This window comes from Glycine max, chromosome 6 (genome assembly GCF_000004515.6).
Source record: "Glycine max cultivar Williams 82 chromosome 6, Glycine_max_v4.0, whole genome shotgun sequence".
Taxonomy (NCBI): Eukaryota; Viridiplantae; Streptophyta; class Magnoliopsida; order Fabales; family Fabaceae; genus Glycine; species Glycine max.
Window position 1 is genome coordinate 1734207 of NC_038242.2, and position 24030 is coordinate 1758236.

General features: G+C 32.6%; 2 protein-coding genes and 1 long non-coding RNA gene across 5 annotated transcripts; 1 reads left to right on the top strand and 2 right to left on the bottom strand.

The window, feature by feature from the left end:
- Positions 1–4772: 4772 nt before the first annotated feature.
- LOC100802281 (uncharacterized) lies at positions 4773–6140 on the bottom strand. The gene has a single exon (XM_003527547.5). The coding sequence runs from the start codon at positions 5634–5636 to the stop codon at positions 5079–5081; it is 558 nt and encodes a 185-aa protein (XP_003527595.1). The 5' UTR covers positions 5637–6140; the 3' UTR covers positions 4773–5078.
- Positions 6141–10764: 4624 nt separating this feature from the next.
- LOC100794655 (kinesin-like protein KIN-6) lies at positions 10765–20287 on the top strand. 3 transcript variants are annotated; one of them, XM_006581093.4, is made up of 24 exons: positions 10766–11365; positions 11455–11654; positions 11901–12024; positions 12127–12221; positions 12741–12876; positions 13227–13292; positions 13458–13520; positions 13726–13776; positions 14136–14218; positions 14309–14447; positions 14792–14834; positions 15105–15259; positions 15392–15580; positions 17443–17552; positions 17658–17703; positions 17825–17931; positions 18035–18110; positions 18253–18359; positions 18459–18534; positions 18674–18780; positions 18875–18950; positions 19398–19549; positions 19674–19752; positions 19910–20287. In XM_006581093.4, exons 1-24 carry the CDS (start codon positions 10886–10888, stop codon positions 20021–20023), a joined length of 2874 nt encoding a protein of 957 aa, XP_006581156.1. In that variant the 5' UTR covers positions 10766–10885; the 3' UTR covers positions 20024–20287. The 3 variants fall into 3 exon arrangements, with proteins under 3 accessions (XP_040872159.1, XP_006581157.1, XP_006581156.1); XM_041016225.1 differs by lacking the exons at positions 18459–18534; positions 18674–18780 and having other exon boundaries at positions 10765–11365; XM_006581094.4 differs by lacking the exons at positions 18253–18359; positions 18459–18534 and having other exon boundaries at positions 10765–11365.
- LOC121175036 (uncharacterized) lies at positions 19186–20064 on the bottom strand. The gene is made up of 2 exons (XR_005891937.1): positions 19935–20064; positions 19186–19738 (listed from the first exon to the last, which is right to left on the bottom strand). It is a non-coding gene; the product is annotated as an uncharacterized lncRNA (long non-coding RNA).
- Positions 20288–24030: the final 3743 nt, after the last annotated feature.

Consider the following 24030-nt stretch of genomic DNA (forward strand, 5'->3'; position numbering starts at 1 on the left):
TGGTCTTGGATCACGTTTTGAGAAGGGAGAAAAACAAACCCCATATTTAGCCCAATCTCAAAACACCCCCAATGGTTATGGTTTTAACACCAAACTAGGACAAATGCAAAATGCAATGATGTAAAGTGTCTCCAAAGATGAGGTTTTATCACCACATCCTCGTGCTTGGAACAAATTGGTCTCTTACTTTCGTCCTTCAATCTCATTTTCTATTACTATGATATGTTCCTGTTTCCATTAAGTTACTCTAATATTAAGATTTAAGGCGTGAAACAGATTAAATTCCACAATAACTTCTGTTACGTGTTTCAACGTGCCTTCATTTCTATCTTTCCTTCAATTTTCTTACTAGAACAAACTGTACAATTAGTTTCCTAGTACTTTTTTTTTTATTTGATGCAGATTTTAGTAATATTATAGTAACTGATTGGTTTCTAGTTTTTTTTTCTTTTTTTTTTTAAGGGGCTTGCTTACAAATTGAAATTATCACCGCCTTTAGTAAACTTTCTATGAGATGGTGATAATGTGATGATATCCTAATTGGATGCCCCTAGCAAAAGAAACAACTTACTGGAGTACTATACCAAAAGTTTGCTAACATACCGTTGGTGCTCAACCTACACAAAGCAACACCCCAAGTCCGTCTTTCATGAATGTTGAGCAGACGTCACACTCACATGAATGCAATAAGAGTATCATAAAGTGTGAAATTTTCTCCACCTTAAGTCTGGTCAATTGGCTGGATAAAATTTTGACTTTTGTGTCTAAAAAACAAGGCAAAACTCATGCTTATTTATGCATTTTGATATCCATGCCTTTTCATTTGACCTTTTTTTCTCATACTTATCATCAGTGCCATTTCACTTTGACCGGTAAACTCTCTGGGAAGGATGAATAATATGGAACAATTTGATGCCCTTTTCTTACACTCAACAATCAACAGTGAGGGAACAACTAACATTCCCAAGTGTGGAAAAAGCCAACACATTCTTTTATTGGCAATTATTGTTTACATATCCTTCTCTCAAAATTTGAAATCTCACGATAAAACTTAATTTGATCCATCACAAGATCGAAATTGTGGAGCTTAAAATGTTCGATCCAGTAAGGGTTGTTCGGTTGAGTAAAAAGCGAGGTGATTTTGTAGTTTTTTTAATGCAGAAGAAGGAATGAGCTAAGATAGAGCAGCAAGGGTTGATATTTCAACAATATTGGCATCTCAATCCCAACAACACCTAACCCACCCTGGTATATACATTGATAATAAAGAGGGAATAGAAAACACTTGGAAGGAACAAATCACATCCAAGAAAACTCCTTTGAGAATCTATAATTAAGAAATAGTTATGTATATTAGTTTTCATCAAAGTTATTTTTACATCCAAGCAAAGTTATATTTCTTTCAGTTTATTACTTTTTATCTTGTAAAAATATTTTTATAAAAAAATAAAAAATAAACAACTCCCCTTCGCCCATTTCACATTACTAGAAGATATTTTTAAAAATCCAATATTTTCTATCTCAAAAAAAAGTATCAAATTAATATTTTTATTTTCTCTATTTCTATCAATTTAAACATAATATAAATTCTTACCAAAATGAAGTGGCTTTCTTATTCTCATAGTCTCACTCTCATTTTTGTTGAGTTCATCTCCAAGTCCAACTCTTTATTTATTTTTAATATAAAAAAAAACCTTGATGAAAACTAATATACATAACTATTTGATATTATTATACATAACCAATATACTTAGCTATTTATATGGTGCATTTGCTCTCAAACAGAGTAATCGGTGCAATCAAGAGCATCGTTAGGCTTGTAAATTCAAATTGAGGTCGATGCGGCTGACTCTTCCAAACCTTGGTATCGTTTAACAAGTCATGCAAACCCACAAGATCGAAATGGCGACTGAAGTGAAAACACATTCTGGTAAATTTACGGAGGAGGGTTGGTTTTAGAAACTATTTACTCAATGGGGTCTCATTTATAATAAATTACGGGGGGGGGGGGGGGTTGTTTTCTACGTGGGTGCCGCCATTGACACTGGCGGGAAGCTTGAACTGCCAGTGGTAATGGCGGGATAGGTGCTAACTAGGAGAGAGGGGGAGGGGTGCAGAGGTGTCCCGCCCTTGGAGATGGCGGGATAGGAGAGAGGGGGTGGTCCCGCCCTTGGAGCTGGCGGGACAGGTGAGAGAGGGCGGTACCGCCACTGGCGGTTGCGGGACAGGGGGAGAGAGGATCCCGCCTTTCGAGCTGGCGGGATAGGCTTGTGTGGGTTACGTGAATGAAGGCTTGGTCTGCACCTTTTTCTGAAAAGCCTGCACCTATGTTCACGTGAATGAAGGCTTGGTCTGCACCTTGTAAGCAATAGCTTTCAGGTTCTGAAAAGGCTAGCATATATAGCATCTTAACGTTAAAAAAATTTGAACGTTGGGGGTGGGGTTTAAGTTTTGGGCTATAAAAAAAATGTTGAACTTATCTATAAAATATATTTTATTTATAGCCCTTCATTTATAACCCTTCCATCTTGAGTTAGAATATATTTTATTTTACAGATATTTCTAGAATTCATAATAAAATTCTCATTCTTTGATAAAAAAAAATAATAATAATATTCTATGCTATGCTGTAATTACTACTAATAATACTAAAATATTATATACAATAATCAAATAACATCTAACAATATATACAATAACAATAACTAAATAAAATTTTAATTCTAACTAACCAAATAACAATTACTACTAATACTAAAATATTATATACAATAACCAAATAACATCTAACAATATATACAATAAGAATAACTAAATAAAATTTTAATTCTAACTAACCAAATAATATTTTGATACTAACTAACCTAATATTGGAATATTTATTAATAAGTAAAAAATAATAACACAATAGCTACTCATACAAACTAATTTAAACTTAGAACTTTTGTTAATAATAACTAACCTACTATTTACATACTAACTAACTTATAATACTAACTAACTTAAACTTATAATATATATTAGCATATTTACTTTGAAAATACATACCAGGAATTTAAGGGCACTTGAAGCACACTTGAAAGATGAATGCACAGAAGAACACAAACACAATAATCTTTCAAACTCCAGAAGAAGAAAGAAAGAGAAAGCAAACTAAGGAAGCTGTGTAAACGTAAAGAATGAGTTCAACATTTTTTTTATAGCCCAAAACTTAAACCCCACCCCCAACGTTCAAATTTTTTTAACGTTAAGATGCTATATATGCTAGCCTTTTCAGAACCTGAAAGCTATTGCTTACAAGGTGCAGACCAAGCCTTCATTCACGTGAACATAGGTGCAGGCTTTTCAGAAAAAGGTGCAGACCAAGCCTTCATTCATGTAACCCACACAAGCCTATCCCGCCAGCTCGAAAGGCGGGATCCTCTCTCCCCCTGTCCCGCAACCGCCAGTGGCGGTACCGCCCTCTCTCACCTGTCCCGCCAGCTCCAAGGGCGGGACCACCCCCTCTCTCCTATCCCGCCATCTCCAAGGGTGGGACACCTCTGCACCCCTCCCCCTCTCTCCTAGTCAGCCCCTATCCCGCCATTGCCACTGGCGGTTCAAGCTTCCCGCCAGTGCCAATGGCGGCACCCACGTAGAAAACAAAGCCCCCCCGTAATTTCTTATAAATGAGACCCCATTGAGTAAATAGTTTCTAAAACCAACCCTCCTCCGTAAATTTGCCACAATATGATGGTCAACTACCTTGATGCATCCAGTTCATATATAAAATATAAATGGACATTGAATATGCTTTACGAATGAGTGTACCAAACATGCTAAAGTGGGAAATGGGAGAAAAATCTCAAGACAGGGTCTGAAAAAAGAAAATAACATATTCCAAAGTTCTCACATGATATTGGGAATTATTTTTTTCAGGAGTTTCACACTTTCACGTAAAAAAAAAAAAAAAAACTCCCCTTTCCCCTATAGTTACTAGAAAAATCAAGAAGCCCGAAAATAACAAAGGAAGAACAATTTTCTATCACAAAATTTGATTACTAATTCATTGTTTTTTAATAGTGTATTTCAAACAAAATTATTACTTGATTTTGTCATAGTCCCAACTAATTACTACATGATACAGCGTGGACTTTATTAATTATTTTTTTACAAATTAAAAATTTAGCCACATATCACATAAAAATCGTCTAGAACATAACGTATGTTTATGATCATACAAGAATTTATATTATTTCACACTCCTTTTGAAATGAGAAAATATTTCATTTCTCTTTTTTTTTTTAATTTTTTTCCCATTCAAATCTATTCATCCAAATAAAGTAGAGCTATTTATTTAGTGACAAAATCACTTTACAGTGTCTTGTTCCATTTCCTCACATTGTCAACTAAACATTTGTCGTCAAATTAATTAGTTCTATATTGTCATGTAAGTTTTTATAAACTCATCAAATATGTTATGTCACGTTTAAATTAAACATCAAAATTATAAACACGGGTTGTTCTGTCTTGTATGGCTGAATATCAGCGATCAAAAAAATTAATGGAGGGGTAACTAAAAACTTTCCGATACAAATCCCAAACCATTATTTTATGTGAATAAAAACTAAGCAAAAACGTTTTATGGTATAACAATTTTTTAGTTGTATGAGCGGAAAGAAGAGAGATAAAAAGGAAATTAAAATAAGAGATCGATATATAATTATCGTGACCTTGAGAGATGAGGAAAAATATAAGAAAAAGAATAGAGTAACTAAAAATGAGAAAATAGATTTGTAAAAGATAGCCCGAAATTAAATAGACAGATTACGGAACTGATGGTACATACAAAGTTCACATCCAAAGAAGAAACTACTACACATTGTTTCTGTGCACCCCAATTCAAAAAAACCATAGGCGGTACACACAAGTTCCCTTTTTGATAAAGAAAAGAAAAGGAGAAAAAAAAAAACACGAATCAGCAGATTACCCTCGCGGATCCTTACTAGTAGTAAGCATCAAGTAACAAGTAACGTGACCCAACAAACTTAGCATCATACTGCAACGAGGAGAGAGGGGGAGAGAGTGGTTTAAGAAGATCAGCGGAGGCGCAGAAGTCGCCGGAGATTGTTGGTTGCTCCGTCGTCAACGCAACCAGCCGCAGTTTCCGCTTTGCAACCGTGTTTGGATCTGAGAGAAAAGTTGGGAAGTGGCAAACTACTGGGTGGCGGAGCCAGATTGAAAACCGCACCCGAAACGACGACGTCGTCGATGTTTCCCATCCCTAGCACCACTTTGGGAAGGTCTTTGGGATCAGGTCCCCAGCGGTTATCAGAAAGAATAGATTGTGTTCCCGGTCTTTTCTTCGCTTCCTCTCTGCTCCTGTTTTTCTTTTTATTAACAACATGGGGCAGAGGAAGCAGAGGTGGTTGTTGTTGCATGTAGATGAGTGAAGAAGCTGAGAGCGGATGAGAGTAGGAGAAGGACATGGCGCGTGAAGGAGGAGGAGGAGGAGGATTCAAGAGACCTGCATACGTGTTAAAGTTCTCAGAAGGCTTATTAGAAATGAAATTACCTCGTCCATTTTTCTTCGGGGTTTTCATTCTGATATTCCTGTTGGGAGCAAACGATTGTTTTTGAGCCGTTGCACCGTCCATTCAGATTTAACGGAGGGATTAAACAAAAAATTAAGCTAGTAAAACAGCCGATGATCTTCTTCAAAATAAACGGATCAAGAGCCTGTGAATTAGTTTAGAATATATTTCAGGGAAAGAATAATAATATTAGATGAACAAAGAACCAACACTTGATCTCATCAAATCAGATCAGAAGAACAAGCTTCTATGTATGTATGTTGTTATCATAAAATACAGCATATGAACAACAGAAGAAGAAGAAGATTTTGGTTGAGGGGACCCTGGTTTTAGAAGAGAGGGGTCTAAGCCTCTAAGGGGTTTTCTAAGCGACTAACTACAATCGTACGCCTTTAATATATATGCCAAAAATCGCAAGATCGAATACTCAACGTATTTTTTTTTTCTTTCAATGAACGTTAGTAATGCGATATTTGCAATTATTTTAATGATTATGTCAGAATTTCTCCTAAATTACTGACAACCTTTGCGGTCGGCAACCTTAGACGAATACCGTTGAATGGTGTTGGGCGGCAACCGCCGGGGCGTTGAGGACCGTTGGATTTTGTCTTTGTAAATAGCCGTTGGGAGGAAAGTGACGTTGATAAGTTCATTGGGTTCCTCGAAATTGGTCTTAGTCAGACAAGATAGGAGAAATCCTAGCCATACACGTCTTCAATGTGCTGGGGCCCAGCCTTTCGATATTTGTTTATTGCCCAGTGACCTCATGTGCCGGGAATAACTATGTGCTTCCCATTGTTTTTTTTTTTTTTTGTCGTTAACTTTTTCACATTTTTATTAAAAGATATTTTATATAAAGACAAATTTATATAATAAAAAATAATTTAAATATGCTGACAAATCTGTCATCCAATCCTATAAAGCATAAACTGTCACATGATAAAATCACTAATTTTTATAATATATTTTTATACAAAATTTAATTAATTAATAATAAATAGTTTTTTACAATAGTAAAATATAAACAATTAAATACATAAGAATATAACTGAATATAAAAATATTCTAAATCCAAAATGAAAAAACCTTATAAATATATAAATCTGATACAATATTTTTTTATATAAAAAGAAAAAAAAAATGGACAAGGCGAGAAGAAACGTGTTTTTTGGGATGGAGGAAAGATAAAAAAAAAATGAAAAACAAAAGTGAAGCTTCATAATAGTCACACGTGACTAAGAAAAATTGGACATGTGAGTGACACTGAACAAATTTTTTATAATAAAGTAAGTAGATTTCCATCCCCCACATATTCAAAGTACCCTGTAAATATCTATTTGAAATAGTTCATCTCTTTTTTATTTTTCTTTTCTTATTCCATTATATATTTTTTGTTACATTTACTCTTTCTCTCTTCTATTTTCTTTTAACCACTACAATTAAGATATTTTATTTTTCAATAATATATCAAGATATTTCTATATGTTTGAATTGAGTTAAAAAAATATTAGCTACTCTTAAAATTCACAGTCTCTTCAAACTTGAAGATAAAACATATCATCCTATCTAAAATGATAATAAAGCAATTATGAGTATTCATGATATTTTTTTAATTTTAAATTAAGAGTGAGTGATACATAATAAATGACATTATGTGCCAAAAAAATCATTGAATAGAATAAAGCATTAATGAGGTCAATTACCTAATAATATAAGAAACTTGAGAAATTAAGAAGCCAAAACATCCCAAGTCATTTTTGGATCCAACGGCAGCACAACAATATTACTGTCCTCCTTTATACATGTTACAATGCATCTTAAACAATACTTGAATTTCGTAGTCCGCAATGCTATGTAAAGGCAATGTTTAGAAAATAAGATTCCAAGACAAATAACTAATATGATCCTCAAAATCGAACAAAGTCTGAAGCATATGCATTTGCCAGTGAGTGACCCCCCTCCTTCCCATGGAGAAAAAATTGATACCAGAGCCAACCCTTTGTACTGAGCAAATTTCAACTAAAAAATCCTTCTAATTTACTCTTGACCGAAATGAATTTCCCTACAACTGGATTCATTGAATTCACTTTGAACTTGGATTAATATGAGTTCACCGAAATGAAGCTTCATTCAACCTACCAACTATATTGATGTCTTTTGATGATTTAAGCTAATATGAGTTCATTCCAAAACACATATACTTCTAGTTTGTTTTCCGTATTATTTAATAAATATTTATGTTATTTTTTTTTACAAATGAATATGTATTTATATGATTAAAATAAAATAGATATGAATAATTGCACATATAAGATAAGCAAGAAAAATATGAAAAAAATATATTTAAATTAAAGGATAAATTATGAAGTTGGGTAAAAAAAATAGACAAAAAACTTACACAACTATATAAGCAAAAATATTAAGTGGGGAAAAATGGGTTAATGAAAAACTCTCAATTTATAGTATTCTTTAAAGAAAAAATATAAACAGATATTTAATTTCTCTTTCTTCTTCTTTCTTTATTTTCTATTTTTCTGTTTCTTTATCTCATTAACTCTATTTTTGAAGTATACGTTTATCATTGCTCTATTTTCTTTTTACCACGATAGTGCAAAGTATCAACTCACTTATAATTTTTATAGTGAAATTTCTCTTTTTAATTATTATTTTTCAATTTTTTATAAAATTCAAACTCAACACTTTGCTTCAAATATATAAATCAACGTCTTGATATCATTTTTCTATTAGAAATACAAATAGCGATACATAATTATTATTGTTATTTTTTAAAATACCCATAACACGGTGATAATGGAATCTTGGTTTTCTTCTTGGTCGGTTCCTTGAATCGTGGCATCGCTGTCACCCGTCACACACTGAGTTGAGGTCAAGCTATCCGAACTAGATCACAAAATTGCTGTAGTACATAATCTCACGTAGAATAAACAATAAACAATAGTTGCTATAAATTATTTACAAAATGATAAATGTTTTGTCAAAAAGAGAAGAAGAATATAACAAAAAATACTTTTTTTTATTTTTATTTTTGAGATACAAGCATAATTTATTTTAAAATAAGTAATATGTATATATTATAATAATTTCTTACATTTTAAAAAATGAATTTATTGTAAAAATGAAAGAAAGAAAAAGCAAGTAAACTTCGAATCTTTCATTTCGAATAGTCCGCACGACACGCCGACGTGGGCAATACTTTCAACCTTGGCGCAGCGTGCATAAAAAGATACTTCAGATTGTTAATATGTGAATACAGTTTTTTTCAAAAAGAAAAACGTATGATTATATTTTATTTTGGTACATTAGAACATTGTAACATATGAATATGTAAATATGAATAAAGAGTAATTTAAATCAATGGGTTAAATATTTTTTTTAAGAAGTTTAAATATATTTTTAGTCTCTTCAGTTTAATTTTTTTTAATCTCCTAAATTAAAATGCGTATTTTTTATTTTCTCAATTTTTTAAAATGATTGTTTCAATCATTCTTACAATAAAAATTATCACAAATCATCCATCCATCCAAACTACAAGGAGAGACTATTTTTTTTGAATTATAAAAATTAAAAATATATATATTTTTTAATTTGAGAGACTAAAAAAAATTATTACTTATGTAATTTTAAAAGATTTTTTATATTCTTCAAAATGCATACAGTTTGAGAGAGAAGAAAAAATAGAAATTGAAAATAAATATGACAAGCAACACGATAAAGAGAAAGAATGAGATAAAACTAAGAAAAATAATAAAAATAAAGTATGTTAAATAATAAATTCAAAATTCACATATATAAAATATTAGATGAGTTTTTTTAAAACTATTCAAGCTAACTTTTTTATGATTAAACCCTAAATTCTAAACCTAAATACTTAGATTTTAGAACTAAAAATTTGTATGTTTATCATAAATAAAATAGTTTCAAACGAGAAAAAAGAGGTTAAGGCGTATAACCTATTTTTTTAAAAGCAATTTCATTTTTTTTCTTTTCAAAACTGCATTTTTTATAAGAAAAATAAGCTCTTTGATTTTTAAAAAAATATTTTATAAAATTTATCCTTTTAAAAAGAATAAAAGTTAAACCAAATACTTAATTAATTAAAAATATAATTTTCGTCCCCCTATTTTTTCAAATCTATGATTTTAGTTTTTTATTTTTTAATTGAGACATTTTACTCTTACTTTTAAAAAATTTACAATTTTAATCTCTCATTTTTTAATTGAGATATTTTGTTGCTTATTTTTAAGAAATCTACAATTTTAGTATTTGTAGTGAAATTCAAATGTTGATTTATATATTCTATAATCATTGACTAATGATTATTTCTTTATTATACATGTGACAAATATATATTTTAAATTATTTAATTACTAACAAACTTAATTTATTAAAAAATTAAAAAAAATACACCATCAACGAGTCTGAAATTAATCACAGGAAAAATCATAAATTTTTAAAAAATAGGAATGAAATATTTCAATTAAAAAATAGAGGACTAAAATTATAAATTTTTAAAAAATAAATAACAAAATATCTTAATTAAAAAAATAAAATAACCAAAATTACTGATTTTTTTTAAAAAATAAGATAACAAAATTATATTTTAACCTAATCAATAGAAGCCAAAATACTAGCTAACTCGACTCACTGTAAATTTGAGGAAGTTAGTGTGCTAGTGCTACTTTAACTCACAATTAATTTGTTCACTTTGGGTTTGACACTTTGGCTGTTGCTCTTCAGTTTCAGGGTATTTTCATAATTTTTTTTTTTTTTGATTATTTTGGTTATCTTAACCTTTATGCGTTTGAATGCACTGATATTTTTATTTTATCATAATTAATTGCAATTTTATTACGATATAGAGATTTATGAAAGCCAGCTCACAAGAAAGATTGAGTATGCATTTGGTATATTTTAAGATTGGTGACTTAAAAAATTAGAAAATATTATTGATTTTTTATATTTAAAAAAAAATTGATGATCAACCCACCTAACCAGCAAAGTCATGGTGAATGGAACCAGGCTGAGATTTTCTTGGCTCGCTACAAGATGGACTAGTGATAAGTCTTTTTATGACTTACTTTTACAATAAAAAAATAAAATGAAGAAATGTGATTGACCTTGTTATTATATATGTATATATATTTGTCTGTCTTTTGGGACGAATGGGCCTTAGAAATTGAAACATTCGAACGTGTATTTAAGCGCTAAAAATTCAAATTCCAAGTATAACACATTAAAGCGATCAGTACTTTAAACCTCAATCTTCCGCCTTTTCTAGTCCACACAACACAATGGATCCGAACACTTCACCACGGTGCCCCGGCACAATCACCGTTCGTCGGAACCCTCCCCGGAGAGCTCGCGCCACCCCCCAAACGACGCCGCAAAGCTTCCACTTACCCGAAATCGCGCCATTCCCAAACGATGACGTTTTGTCCGCAGCACAAACACCAGAAATCCCGCCAACGCCTCTCCCCAAACCGGAAAACAAAAACCTAAAAGTTTTCCTCCGAATCCGACCCCTCCCTTCGTCGCCGGTTCAAGCTCCGCGCGTGAGACCTAAGAGCGCGTGGCCTCAGAACCCCGTAAAAAAGAACGCGCCTCCGCCAGGTGCTAAAATTTCCAAGAACAAGAACCCCGCCGCGTGCTTAACGGTCAACGACTCACAGTCGGTGACCCTATCAACTCCCGTAAGCTCGAAAGAATCGAAGCGAATCAAATCAGAAACTTATGGAGGCTTCTCGCACGTTTTCTCTTCCGACTCATCTCAGGTAACAACAATATTCATATTCTGTCGATTATTATTTTTTCGTTATTGGCGTTTTTAGCTGACAATAACAGTGTGATGGAGTTTTTTTAGTTTCAAGTGTATGAGAGAATGATGAAACCTCTGGTGGAGGAGTTTCTTAGAGGTAGAAGTGGAATGTTGGCTGCATTGGGACCCAGTGGGTCTGGGAAGACTCATACCGTGTTTGGAACCCCAAGGGATCCTGGGATGGTACCTCTTGCCCTACGACATATTTTCGAGGACACTGAGCCACATGCCATACAAGCATCTAGGTATTATTGTGCGTTAATTCCAAATCATTTATGTATAATGAAGTTTAAGTTAAGCTGCACATGAAAACAGTGATTGGTTAGTACATAGTATGCCTTGTATTGGTTATGTTATGATAAATTGACAACGCAAACATGATTACACAGTGACAAACTTTGGAGCTTGGAAAATAATTTGCAACTTTGGTTCAACATTTTTGTTGTTTGATTGAATGAAATGCCAATTTTGTACCATGGTGCAACTTGCAGAACCTTTTACATGTCGATATTTGAGATATGTTCTGAACGGGGTAAAGCAGAGAAGCTGTTTGATTTGTTATCAGATGGCAGTGAAATAAGCATGCAGCAATCGACTGTGAAGGGATTGAAAGAGGTTTATAGCTACGCCAACATCTGTTTATTTGCTTTGCCCATATGTGTGTACCGTGTAACATGGTTGGTGATGATTTTGTGTTTCTTGTGTTTGCGTGAACAGGTTATCATCTCCAATACTGAACTGGCAGAATCCTTAATAGCACAAGCAACACTGAAACGTGCGACTGCAATGACAAACACTAACAGCCAATCGAGGTAGGATGGGAATTTAGGAATGTTTCATCCTTCACTAAAATAAAATAAAAAAAAGGATTTGTTGTTGGGTATTTTCTTCACATGGAATGTGTAGAAATCTAGAATGCTTTGATAATAGGAAGAGGTTATTTTGCTATGCACTGTGGTTTCATTTTTTATTGAGGATATCTCTAGTAATGAACTGAGTAATGAGTAGGAAGAGCCTGTGCTTCGATGGGAAAACATTTCTGCCAAATTTTAACGGATGCTTTAGCATGTAATCTGTTGTCCGGTTTATGATGTTATACTGTACTTGGTTTCACCCAGAAATGGAGAAAAAAGAAAAGATTGACCATAAGGTGCAACTCAAGATTTATTTTGAATAAATGTACTGGAAGCAATTGCTATTCCAGTTAAATTTTTGTAGGAGGGGTTACAAATTTTGTTATAGAAATCATGATTAGTCAGTAGCTTTCGCTTAAGATTATGCAATTAATCATTTCATGTTAAGGTTTGATTGTTTCTTCTTTATACCTGCAGTCGGTCACAATGCATCATTAACATTCGTGATGTTCCCCCAAAATGTAAAGGGGTGATCAATCCTAAGTCAAATGGTGCTTCTTTGACTATCATTGACCTTGCAGGGGCTGAAAGAGAAAAAAGAACAGGAAATCAGGTTGAGTCTTTTTTTCCATACTGTTATGACCAAATAAGCTTGATTTTGGGCATTGTGCAGTTTTCAGTTTTGGGATATAATCTAGATGATCTCTTAAATGTCATATCTTTTACCCTCTGTTGTCATAATCTTGTCTATCAATTTTATTTCAAAAGGTTTCATAAAGTTTGAAATACAAGCCTTTACAAATTATTAGAGCGAAACTTTAGTGTCTAATAAAAATTAAAATATCTAATAAAAAAGTAAATCCTATTAATTTTAAGAGGTTTGTGTACAAAGTTCAGATAACCGGGATGTCATATGTTGCTTTTATCTCCACCTATCTCAACCTTTTTTTTGTGATGTTGTAGGGGACAAGATTGCTTGAAAGCAATTTTATCAATAACACATTAATGGTGTTTGGCTTATGCTTAAGAGTATGTAGCCTTTGCTTCAAACTATGAACCGAAGTTATTGTGCTTTTGGTAGCTAGAGTTTTATTGATTTTTACACTACTGCCAACATTTGGAAATTTTCAAATATATTTTTCTCTTATGCTTTTACCTTCCCTCATATTTTATGCATGATTTTGTTGATTTCAGTCATTATTGGAGCACCAAAAAAATCGCAAGAAGCCATTGCAGAAGCACTTCCAAAGTTCCATGGTAATGTTTTTAATAATTTAATTTTTTATTGTATTTTGATAGACTTTAGTTGTAATCTTTGTTACCATCTCTTAATGGCTAATGTCATATCAACAAGCATAAGCTAAAAGCTTATTAATTTTCTCAGCTTAGGAATCTCTTTTAGACAATGAAATGGGGAAGAGTTACAACTTAACAAATTTGACTTTGTATACCGCTGCTGCAGTTAACCAGGTACCTGCGAGATTATTTGGAGGGCAAGAAGCGCATGTCCTTGGTATGTATATACTACGTTCAAGATTCATTTTCTCCAAGCTGATCAAAGTTATAGCTAGCTATATGCGGGTTTTCTTTTCATGAGAATCATATGCATATACTACTTTCAAGCTTAATTTTCTCCAAGCTGATCAAAGTTATAGTTAGCTATATGCGGGTTTTCTTTTCATGAGAATCATATGCATATACTACTTTCAAGCTTAATTTTCTCCAAGCTGATCAAGGTTATAGTTAGCTATATGCAGGTTTTCTTTTCATGAGAATCATATGCCATTTTTATATAAATTTGATTTTTTTTTCCTTTCAAAATCATCAATCTTGCCAATTCCTTTTGTTAATTTCTACTTCTTGTGTTCACAGATTTTAACAGCAAAGTCAGGAGAAGAAGATTATCTTGATACTTCTTACCTACTGAGACAAGCTTCTCCTTACATGCAGATCAAGTAAAATTCATTTCATCACACGATCTTATGTGGATTTCATATTTACCCCAGATTGATTGATTTCTAAGTATCTCTTTTCATTTCTGTTAGGTATAATGAAGTTGAACCATCAAACATAGTTTCCAAAAAGAGGCATTACCAAGCTTCATCCATAATGGATAATACAAAACTATCACCTTTATCGGAACATTTAAAGAGAATGAGACTTGTTACTGAACATACTGACCAGGTTTTCCTCTACTTCCTAGCTTGATTCCTTGTTTAAAATAGAAGAGACAGTTGTGATTGTCATAAAATTGCATTTGCATATTTTGTACACATTTTTTACTGCAAAGAGCATAAATATACCTTGTATACTGTGTGTCCTGTACTTTCACCAATTTGAAATTTTTATTATCCCCAAAATGATCATCATCTTCTCATTCATTTGCATGAATATATTTTTGCTTGTTTGGATATGTTCCATTTGTGAAAGTGAAACCGTCTTAATTATAGATTTAAGGACTGAATAAATTTGTTCTTTTTATTTCAATTTTACTTATTAATCCATTATATTATTTTGTTTGTCTTCAGAATGATGAAAAGAATGTTGAAGAAAGGAAGACTGTTATGGAAGGTAGAATGGGACATTTAAAAAATGTGTTAAATTTATCGTTTCTGTTTTTCCTCAAAGGGGATGCTACACAACAAAATCTAGGGATAACATATCCCCTTCCCATAGATCCAACTTGGACATTGGACCTTTAAGATGGTGTATCCAATGTTCAACATTGGAGTGTCCTATTGTGGATTTAATTTTTTGCATTCTAATGCTGGGCAATTCTTATTTAAAAAAATTCGGTCTCTTGGACCCGTAATAATCATCCTGACTTTGATTTTGTGACAGATGCTTCAACACTCTGCAAATTAGAATCTAGTAGTTCTGTCACTTTCAAGCCAGAGTGTGATAGCCAGGTCCAGAGCGAGAGAGGCCACATTATCATGCAGAATTTTGCTAAAGTTATATGGAATGTCTTGAAGCAATATAATTCCAAACTAAAGGTAATAAGAAAAAAGAAGTATGTTTGCTGAAAGTGATCATTATTTTTTTCTCATTCATTAGGGTGCTCTGACTGTAGTGTTTGTAGATAATCCATCTATCTGCACATAATATATTACTTTATTCATAATCAGGTTGCAGAAATGGAAATAGAAAGTCTCAAAGAAAGCATTGGGTATGAAAAGAAAAAATACTTGGAACTGGAAACACACTTGAATGAGTTTAAGGCATGTTGTACTTGCTGCAAAAGAGGAAAAATAAAAAATGATCCTGAAGATTGCTCATCAGTGGATCTTGATCAACCACATAATTGGGAGCAAGAGGTTGAGTACAGTATTCCTAGATTCCTACTCTCTAGTATGAAGATTAGTAAGATTTTCATAGATGCACCTTCATCTTTAATATATTCATCAAGAATTGATACTCTGTAATCTGTATGGGATGCAAGGTCACTGTATCAAATAACTATTGAGCATCAGGAATTATAAGGTTGTCAGCTGAGGCAATTAGTTGTTCTTTTTTCTTCCCTATTTGCAATTAGTCTTTGTTACTAGCATTTGATAACTACAGGCTGTAAATCATGAAGATTTTGATGATGTCAAGAAGAATTAAGAATTTGCTTGAGAAAGGGGGAGAATGTAAATCATGCAAGCTTTGATGGTGTTGAGAAGAAATCACATGTTTGTCATCATCAAAAAGGGGGAGAATGTGAATGTATGTATACATGATTTTGATGATGTCAAAAGAAGAATCAAACAAGGCTCATTTTGCTTCAAGATTAATACAAGATTGTTTCAACAAACAAAGCCTTGATTCAAGATTTCTTCAAGATCAAACCTTGCCTCACAATGAAAGGTTTCAAGTCATTCAAGGCACATGTAATCGATTACCAATACATGTAATCGATTACCAATGGTTTGAAAGTGTGTAATCGATTACACATCATATGTAATCGATTACCAGAGACTCTGAACGTTGGGAATTCAAATTTTAAATGAAAGGTTACAACTGTTCAAGAAAAACAACTGTGTAATCGATTACACTAATTCTGTAATCGATTACCAGAGAGGATTTTCAAGGAATATCGCCAACAGTCACATCTTATCATTTGGATTTTGAATGGCCATCAAAGGCCTATATATATGTGTGACTTGGGATGAAATTGAAGAGAGAGTTTTGCTGGTCCAAAATGTCTTATCCTCTCAAAAGAAAATGAGAGAGATTCCAAGAGAACTTCATTGTCAAATGCTCTCTCAAAGAACTCTTGGGCAAACACTTGCACATCTATTAAGAGTTCATCCATGGATCTTCATTGTAATATTCTTCTCTTGAAGAGAGAATTCTTCTTCCATTCTTCTTATTCAATGAGATTGGTTAAGAGACTGTGAGTCTCTTGTTGTACAGGATTCCTGAACACAAGGGATGGGTTGTCCCTGTGTGGTTCAGACTTTGTAATGGATTTTACAAAGATAGTGGAAATCTCAAGTGGGTTGCTTGAGTACTGGACGTAGGCACGGGTTGTGGCCGAACCAGTATAAAACTGTGTTTGCATTCTCTCTTCCCTTATCTTGTTTATGTTATTGCAATCAATTTTGCCTTGCATGTTTATAGAACATTATTAAATTGATTGTTGTTGCTTCTTCTGCATTCTAAGCCTATCCCTCTTAAGATTATTGAGGCCACAAGATCCAACACAGGCTACGTTAGTGTATTTGTCAATCTTCTTGAACTTTATTTGTTGGTTCATTCATGGAGAGATCTAGATTTAATTGAGTTCAGAATTTGCCAGTTCAATAATAAATTGAGCTTTAGAATGAGTGTCCATGTAGTTGAGGAAGTCAGGTTGACATGAAATAGTTTCAACTAGTGGCAAGCTAAGTTAGCTGGAACCTATTAATTGGCTAACCTGTTTTGCTAACTCATGCTTTCCTATGGCCTGTAGTTGTTGCTAGGTTTTGGGTTAATGTCTTGTTAGCAGGTAAATTTAGGCTTCACAATATTAAAAACGATACTACTAAACTCATCCCATCTAATGTGTGAACTCACTGAACTGACATAACTGTGCTTTGTGTGCTTGTTTCATATGAAAAGGTTCACCCACTAGTATTTTTCTCCCCCCCAAAATATATGCAAACTTAAGTCAGATTGCAATGTTATACATAATTCAGTTATCCTTTCTTTCCAGGAAACATTTCATGCACAGTCATCATCTGAGCCCAGCGTTGGCCAGTTTGATGAAGAGGAGCCCATTCTTGTTACTTCCTGTATGCAGTTAGATTCTGAAAACTCAGATAGGTTAGTCTTGTGACCAATGTGATCTTTCACATGTAGTTCCTGGTTATTGTTTTTGGCTTTGATCAGATATGCTTGTTCCTAATTTCTGCATGGTGTATAATATAGGGAAGTTTTGTCCTTGTCAAAACCAGAGCATCAGAGTGCTTTGCAGGTTGATGCTGGGAGCAAGATACTGAGTGTTTGCTAACTTTTTCATTTTTTTATATGTACATGTGTTAGTTTGCTTAAGTCTATTCATTGATAGGTTAGTCTTGGTTGTCCATTCTTTCTAGGAATCATTTCATGCACGCTCATCGTCTGAGGCTACACTTGACCAGTCCGATGAAGAGCCTACTCTGGATACTTCCTGTTCACGGTTGGATTCTGAAAAATCAGATAGGTTTGTATTATGAAGAAATGATCTTTTTTGTGTACTCATGCTTTTTCTTTGGTTTTGAACTAATATACTTGTTCCTTAATTCTTGCTTCTTGTAATTATACAGGGAAATTTCAACTTCCTTGTCAAAAGTAGAGGGTCATAATGCTTTAGAGGTTGAGGCTGGGAGCAAGATACAAAGTGTAAGTTGAAATGTATATGTTAATGTGTATTTGATTCAATTTGCTAGGAGGTTGACCCACTAGTTCTTTTTTGGAAATATATGCAAGCAAAATTCTGATTGGAAAGTTATCATTATGCTATTTGGTTGTTCATTCTTTCTAGGAATCATTTAATGCACCCTCATTGTCTGAGGCCACACTTGACCAGTCTGATAAAGAGCCTACACTTAGTACTTCCTGTACACAGTTAGATTCTGAAAAATCATATGGGTTAGTATTATGAAGAATGTTTTGTGTGTACTCATGCTTTTTTCTTGGTTTTGAACTAATATACCTGTTCCTTAATTCTTGCTTCTTGTAATGTTACAGGGAAATTTCAACTTCCTTGTCAAAAGTAGTGGATCATAATGCTTTAGAGGTTGAGGCTGGGAGCAAGATACAAAGTGTAAGTCAAAATGCTATATGTTAATGTGTATTTTAGTCAATTTGCTTGGAGGTTGACCCACTAGTTCTTTCTTTGAAATATATTCAAGCAGAATTCTGATTGCAAAGTCATATATTATTTGGTTGTCCATTCTTTCTAGGAATCATTTCATGCACACTCATTCTCTGAGGCCACACTTGACCAGTCCGAAGAAGAGCCTACACTTAGTACTTCCTGTACACAGTTAGATTCTGAAAAATCATATGGGTTAGTATTATGAAATCTTTTGTGTGTGCCCATGCTTTTTTTCTTGGCTTTGAACTAATATACTTGTTCCTTCTTGCTTGTTGTAATGTTATAGGGAAATTTCAACATCCTTGTTAAAAGCAGAGTATCATAATGCTTTTGGGGTTGAGGCTGGGAGCAAGATACCAAATGTAATTTGAAATTCTATATCTTAATGTGTACTTGAATCAAGTTGCCTTAGATTTACATGTTGCTTCATTGAAGTATAGATTGTGCCTTAACTGAGTTCAAAATTTGCCAGATCAATAATTAACTAGGGTTCAGCATAAGTGCATATAGTTCAGGAAATCAGGCTGACATGAAATACTCAGCTAGTGGCAAGCTAAAATACTCAGCTAGTGACATGAAATACTCAGCCAGTGCATATAGTTAAATTCCCCCTACACTTCATTCCTTAATCATACCTATAGATCCCGACAAGAGATTTCTACCATATAAATAAAACTTTTAAAATTTAAAGAAATGGACAAATGGTCCTACCTGTCTGCGTTGTGCTCCATAAAATAATCACTGTTCATATTAATTGAACATGCAAAGCTTACACAGGAATTTTGTTTCTTGTTTGATCCATCTCTCAGGAATCGTTCGTTTCGTCATCATTAACAAAAGATGACATTTTGGATCCTTTGTCTCCCCAAGATGTTTCATCTACTAAAACACGTAACCTTGTGGGTGATTCACGTGGTAAGATTGGTGTCGATAGCTCCCGCAAACCTCCTAAGCCAAAAAGGTCCGTGGTGTATTTATGGGGTAGAAGAGTATCGAGTGGTGTTTAACTTTAACCTTGTAGATGTATAGTATTTTCTTCGACATTTACTGATTGTAAATTTTAATTTCATGCTTATTGAAATCAGGACACTCGTGCCTTCTTCATCCATGTTATCAAGGGATTTGAGTACCTTTGATCTCTGTGACGAATCTGAGAAATTAAAGGTACTATATAGAATTTAATAGTTAAATTTTGGATCAGTACAGTTTCAAATAAAGCCAACCTGTACTGTACAAAATCACAAGTTTTTATGTAGCACTATTGATGCTAAATATGAGAAAGGATAGTGAATTAGGAGTTAACACAAATGTCTATTTACAGGGGAATCGGGGCACAAGGAAGTTACCTGCACCTGATCCTAAGAGATCAAATGGTAGCATCTCTCTGCTCCACTTGCTGCAAAGTAGAAAAAGTAATCTTCATCGACTAGCTTAGCCACTGAACCCTTTTCAGGGATACATATCTCAAGTTCGTTTTGTGCAGTGTGTCTTCTGCCTTGTAGCTAGCCAATTTATTGGAGTTTTTACTTACCGTTAACAATTTAGTTTTTTGCTTGTAAATCTCTTATTTTTCAGTTGCACTGCACAGTGTAAAGTGTATATGCTGTGTATGCATATATACATTTTCGATATACGAAGTCTCATTTTTTTGCAATTCGTATCATTTCTCAAATTCAATATGGTATCAGGGATTACTCAAGCTTCTGCGTTCACTTCCGTTCTCTTGAAGATAATTTCTTTTATCTACGATTATTATTATTATTATTAATAACAATATTGTAGCACTCATAAAATTTATAACACTTGTAAAGCTACTATCATAATTAGTTAAGTATAAATATAAAAATAATAAAATTGTTAATTCCTCCTTTTGACCTCTGGGTTTCCACGAGAAAAAGAGGATCTTTCTTTGGGCCTTGGTGCCCTTGACCTCTTTATTTTCACGATAAAAAAAAAAGCGTTTATTCTTTTATTGTGGAAACAAAAAGGTCGGTTAAAGCTTCCTGCATCTCAATAATATCAACCAGCACATCTTTATATTCTGGAAAGCTATATTTGAAATATATACGGTTAGTTGATATTATTGGGGTGTAGGAAGAAACATCCAGTGACACCAGGGCCCAAAGAAAACCCAAACCAGCACAAACCTGTAAATATAGATGGGGATTCTAATTGAGTAAGCAGAGTGAAAATCTCACTCCCCAAATTATACATTCTAATTTGTAGTCTATTGCAGTGTGCACCTTCTATTGCATTCCCAAAAACCCACTCTGAAATGTAAATTTATATTTCAAAATAGACTTTCTAAAATGCAATGGGAGGTGCCTAATGTAATTATAAGAGTGCAATAGATAAATGCCTAATTTGTAATATACGTTTGGATAAACGAAAAAAGTTATTCGCCCACAGAACAATTTTAACTAGAAGTGTCAAAATGGGCTAAGCTAGCACAAACTTGTCTGATTGAATGTATGGTTTGGTCTTTAAATTTTTGAACTCAAATTAAACGTAAACTTTTTAGTCCAATTTTATCATGGACCGATGCGGCTTTAGCTCATATTAGACTACATGAACTTCATCTTAGAGGTGAAAATTGAATTTTATTTTTTTACCCAATCTGTTATAGTTTACAATCTTCTTCAGTTTAGCCTGCATTGTGTTGAGTAGTCTGTTTTGTCACCTCTTATTTGAACCATCTCATTTTGGCATATTAACCTAATGATGGTTTGAATTTACATCTTTGTTTTTGAATTTTTTACATGCAAGAGAGATTATGTTTAATTTTCTTCATAAGTTGATGCATTGTGAGTTGCGAGTTATACAAGACGAGTTTGAAAACATAAACAAAAATTCACAAGCTACCTAGATTGGTTGATGAGTTAATGCAATGTGAGTCGGGTTATTTCTTTTTTCAAATATTTAAACGCGGTCCCCCTACGTTTACAACACTGAAACATGAGTTGTAATAATACTTTTGTGGCAGTAGGTTGCAAAATTGATTGTATAATCCGTTCATGTTTTTTTATGCCTGTGAGTGAAATGCAAGGAGACAAGGCAGCGCTTCTTTAATTAGTGAAAGAGACATTAGGAAAAGCCACAAATTTTGTCTCATAAAGCTTCGTTTGTGGGGAGGATTCATGCTGAAGCTGAACACAGTTCTCTTCTTTTGCTTCGGGAACACAGTTCTCTTCTGTGGACGTGGTCATGTTAATGCACATCAAAATAATTGATCCAGAATTTTGAATGATTACACTGCATAAGTTCCATCATAGTTTTAACTTCTTCTTTTAAATAAAAAAAATTAAAAATTTACTTTTAAAAGTTTTAGGTGTGTTTGTTAGAGTTTTTTTTTATAAAAAAAAAATCATTTGAAAAACCCAATTTCTGAATAGTTTAAAAAAATATTTTGGGCAAGTTCTCAAAAACCTGCAATTATAATTACCTTTTCAAATATTATTTTTTTTATAATTTGAACTGAATAAATAAAATTTCCAATTTTTATGAAATCTCTAAAATATAATATTTTTGTACATTTTTGAAAATAAACTAAACAAGCGGACCCTAACATTATATACAATAACTATATAGTAAGATAGTTGGGAAGGTTGTGAACGGAAGTTCGTCAACCGATCTCCCCCTTCTTCTCTAAGCGACGATTGAATTTGTCTCATAACATGTGCTTGCAACAAATCAAACGGAAAAATAAACATGCACTATATGAATGCCTTTCTTTTAAGAAACTGAGCAAATGGGTTATGTTTAGATAAAGACTTTGAAAACCTTTACCTCTAAAAATAATTGCTTTTCCTCCTTAAAGTTGTGTGAATTGGCTGAAGAAAGCAAGATGCGATGCATAGAATCCATGACAGAGACATGAAGGGGATATTTCCTTTTCAGCTTAGACAATGTCTATATATCCTTTGTTTTCTGCTTCTCTTCGAAAACTCATTCACATGAACATAATCCTTCAAACAAAAGCCACACAAGAGACAAATGAACCAAGACATACTAAAAGTGATAGTGTTGCACATATTTGTGTAATGCGTCCTTTCTATGGTCTTTGTATCCCCTTACAATTAATTAATAACTGGGTAATCACAAGACACATAGCCCCTCTTTGTACCTTCAACGAGATAATTTTTTGTTTTTTTGTTATGTTATGGACGCATTTATTTCTCATTTTCTTTTGATGATACCATCTTACACCATTCAACTTTAGTATTAAGGCAAACCCTTAGGGTCGGGCTCGTGATCACATTTGAAATAATATATATGAAATTCTAAATTCAAATTTCTGTGTGATCACTGTACACCAATTTTTTTTCACAGTTCAGGTCTTCAACATTGCACACACTCAATTAATTTACACTTCAATATTGCATGCACTAAAGTATAAATTTGTGTGAATTATTAAATAGTGATTTTTCATAGTATAAAAAATATATTGATAATTTTGTACGTTAATTTATTATATTAGTAAAAAAATCAGAAATCAATTAAATTTTTCGCAATAAAAAACTATAAGAAAAATAAATCATAAATCAATTATATTAGTAAATAATTTTACACTATAAATATATTTATCATTTTAGTTGCTTTAGGTTATGATCTTGTGATTTTTTTTTTGTGAATTGTTCTTAGTTTTGTGTTTTTCTTTTTCCAATTCCTTTGTACCAAAAAACAATATATATCAAAATTAAAATCAAATTATACATCCATATATGTTTAATTTATCTGAAATTTGGTATATATAATTGTTAAAATTATATTATGTCATTTGATAGTCAACTCATTAAGTTCACACTCTATAAATATGTATTAAGTGAATTCAATGTCCAAAATACATTTTTAGTAAAGTAAGTGTCTTTTTTTTCTTTCTGATCTGGCCTGTTTTTTTTATTAAAAAAATAATTAAGAATATACAATAAAAATAAATGTTTTTGTTTGAAGATTGATAAGTCATTAATTAAATTTCTTAAATATTAAGAAAAAACAAGAAAATAGTACTACAAATACTTAAGAGTATCTGAATTCAAATATCTGAATTATCGTCTCAATAATTTTATTTTGAATATAGATTAAACATAGATTTTTTTACTGAACTAAACATGGGTTCTAATTTAGTAAATTTACCTTATTTATTTTGACCAAATACTCAAGAGGAGATTGATTTCAATTTAATTATATGCATAAATGAGGAAACATTCAAAGATGCGTATTTTGAAAATTCAATATTAGTTGCTTTTAAATTAAAAGAAGTCTAATAAATAAATAAATAAGATTCAGGAAATAAATTAATAAATATTATTTTTATTGTAGTGATTTAAAATTAATACATAATAATTAAAAACTCTCACATGCTAGGATTATAATTTGTTAGGGAAGAATTGAGAAAAAGGGAAGAATAGCAGACAGGGACAAAAAGAAGCGCATTCATCTGGA

Excerpts from the sequence above, each read along its gene's own strand:
- LOC100794655 (XM_006581093.4), top strand. The coding sequence starts at position 10,886 with ATGGATCCGAACACTTCACCACGGTGCCCCGGCACAATCACCGTTCGT. Across the intron at positions 17,553-17,657 it reads GATTCTGAAAACTCAGATAG|GGAAGTTTTGTCCTTGTCAA; the intron begins GTTAGTCTTGTG and ends TGTATAATATAG. Across the intron at positions 18,781-18,874 it reads GATTCTGAAAAATCATATGG|GGAAATTTCAACATCCTTGT; the intron begins GTTAGTATTATG and ends GTAATGTTATAG.
- LOC100802281 (XM_003527547.5), bottom strand. The coding sequence starts at position 5,636 with ATGGACGGTGCAACGGCTCAAAAACAATCGTTTGCTCCCAACAGGAAT.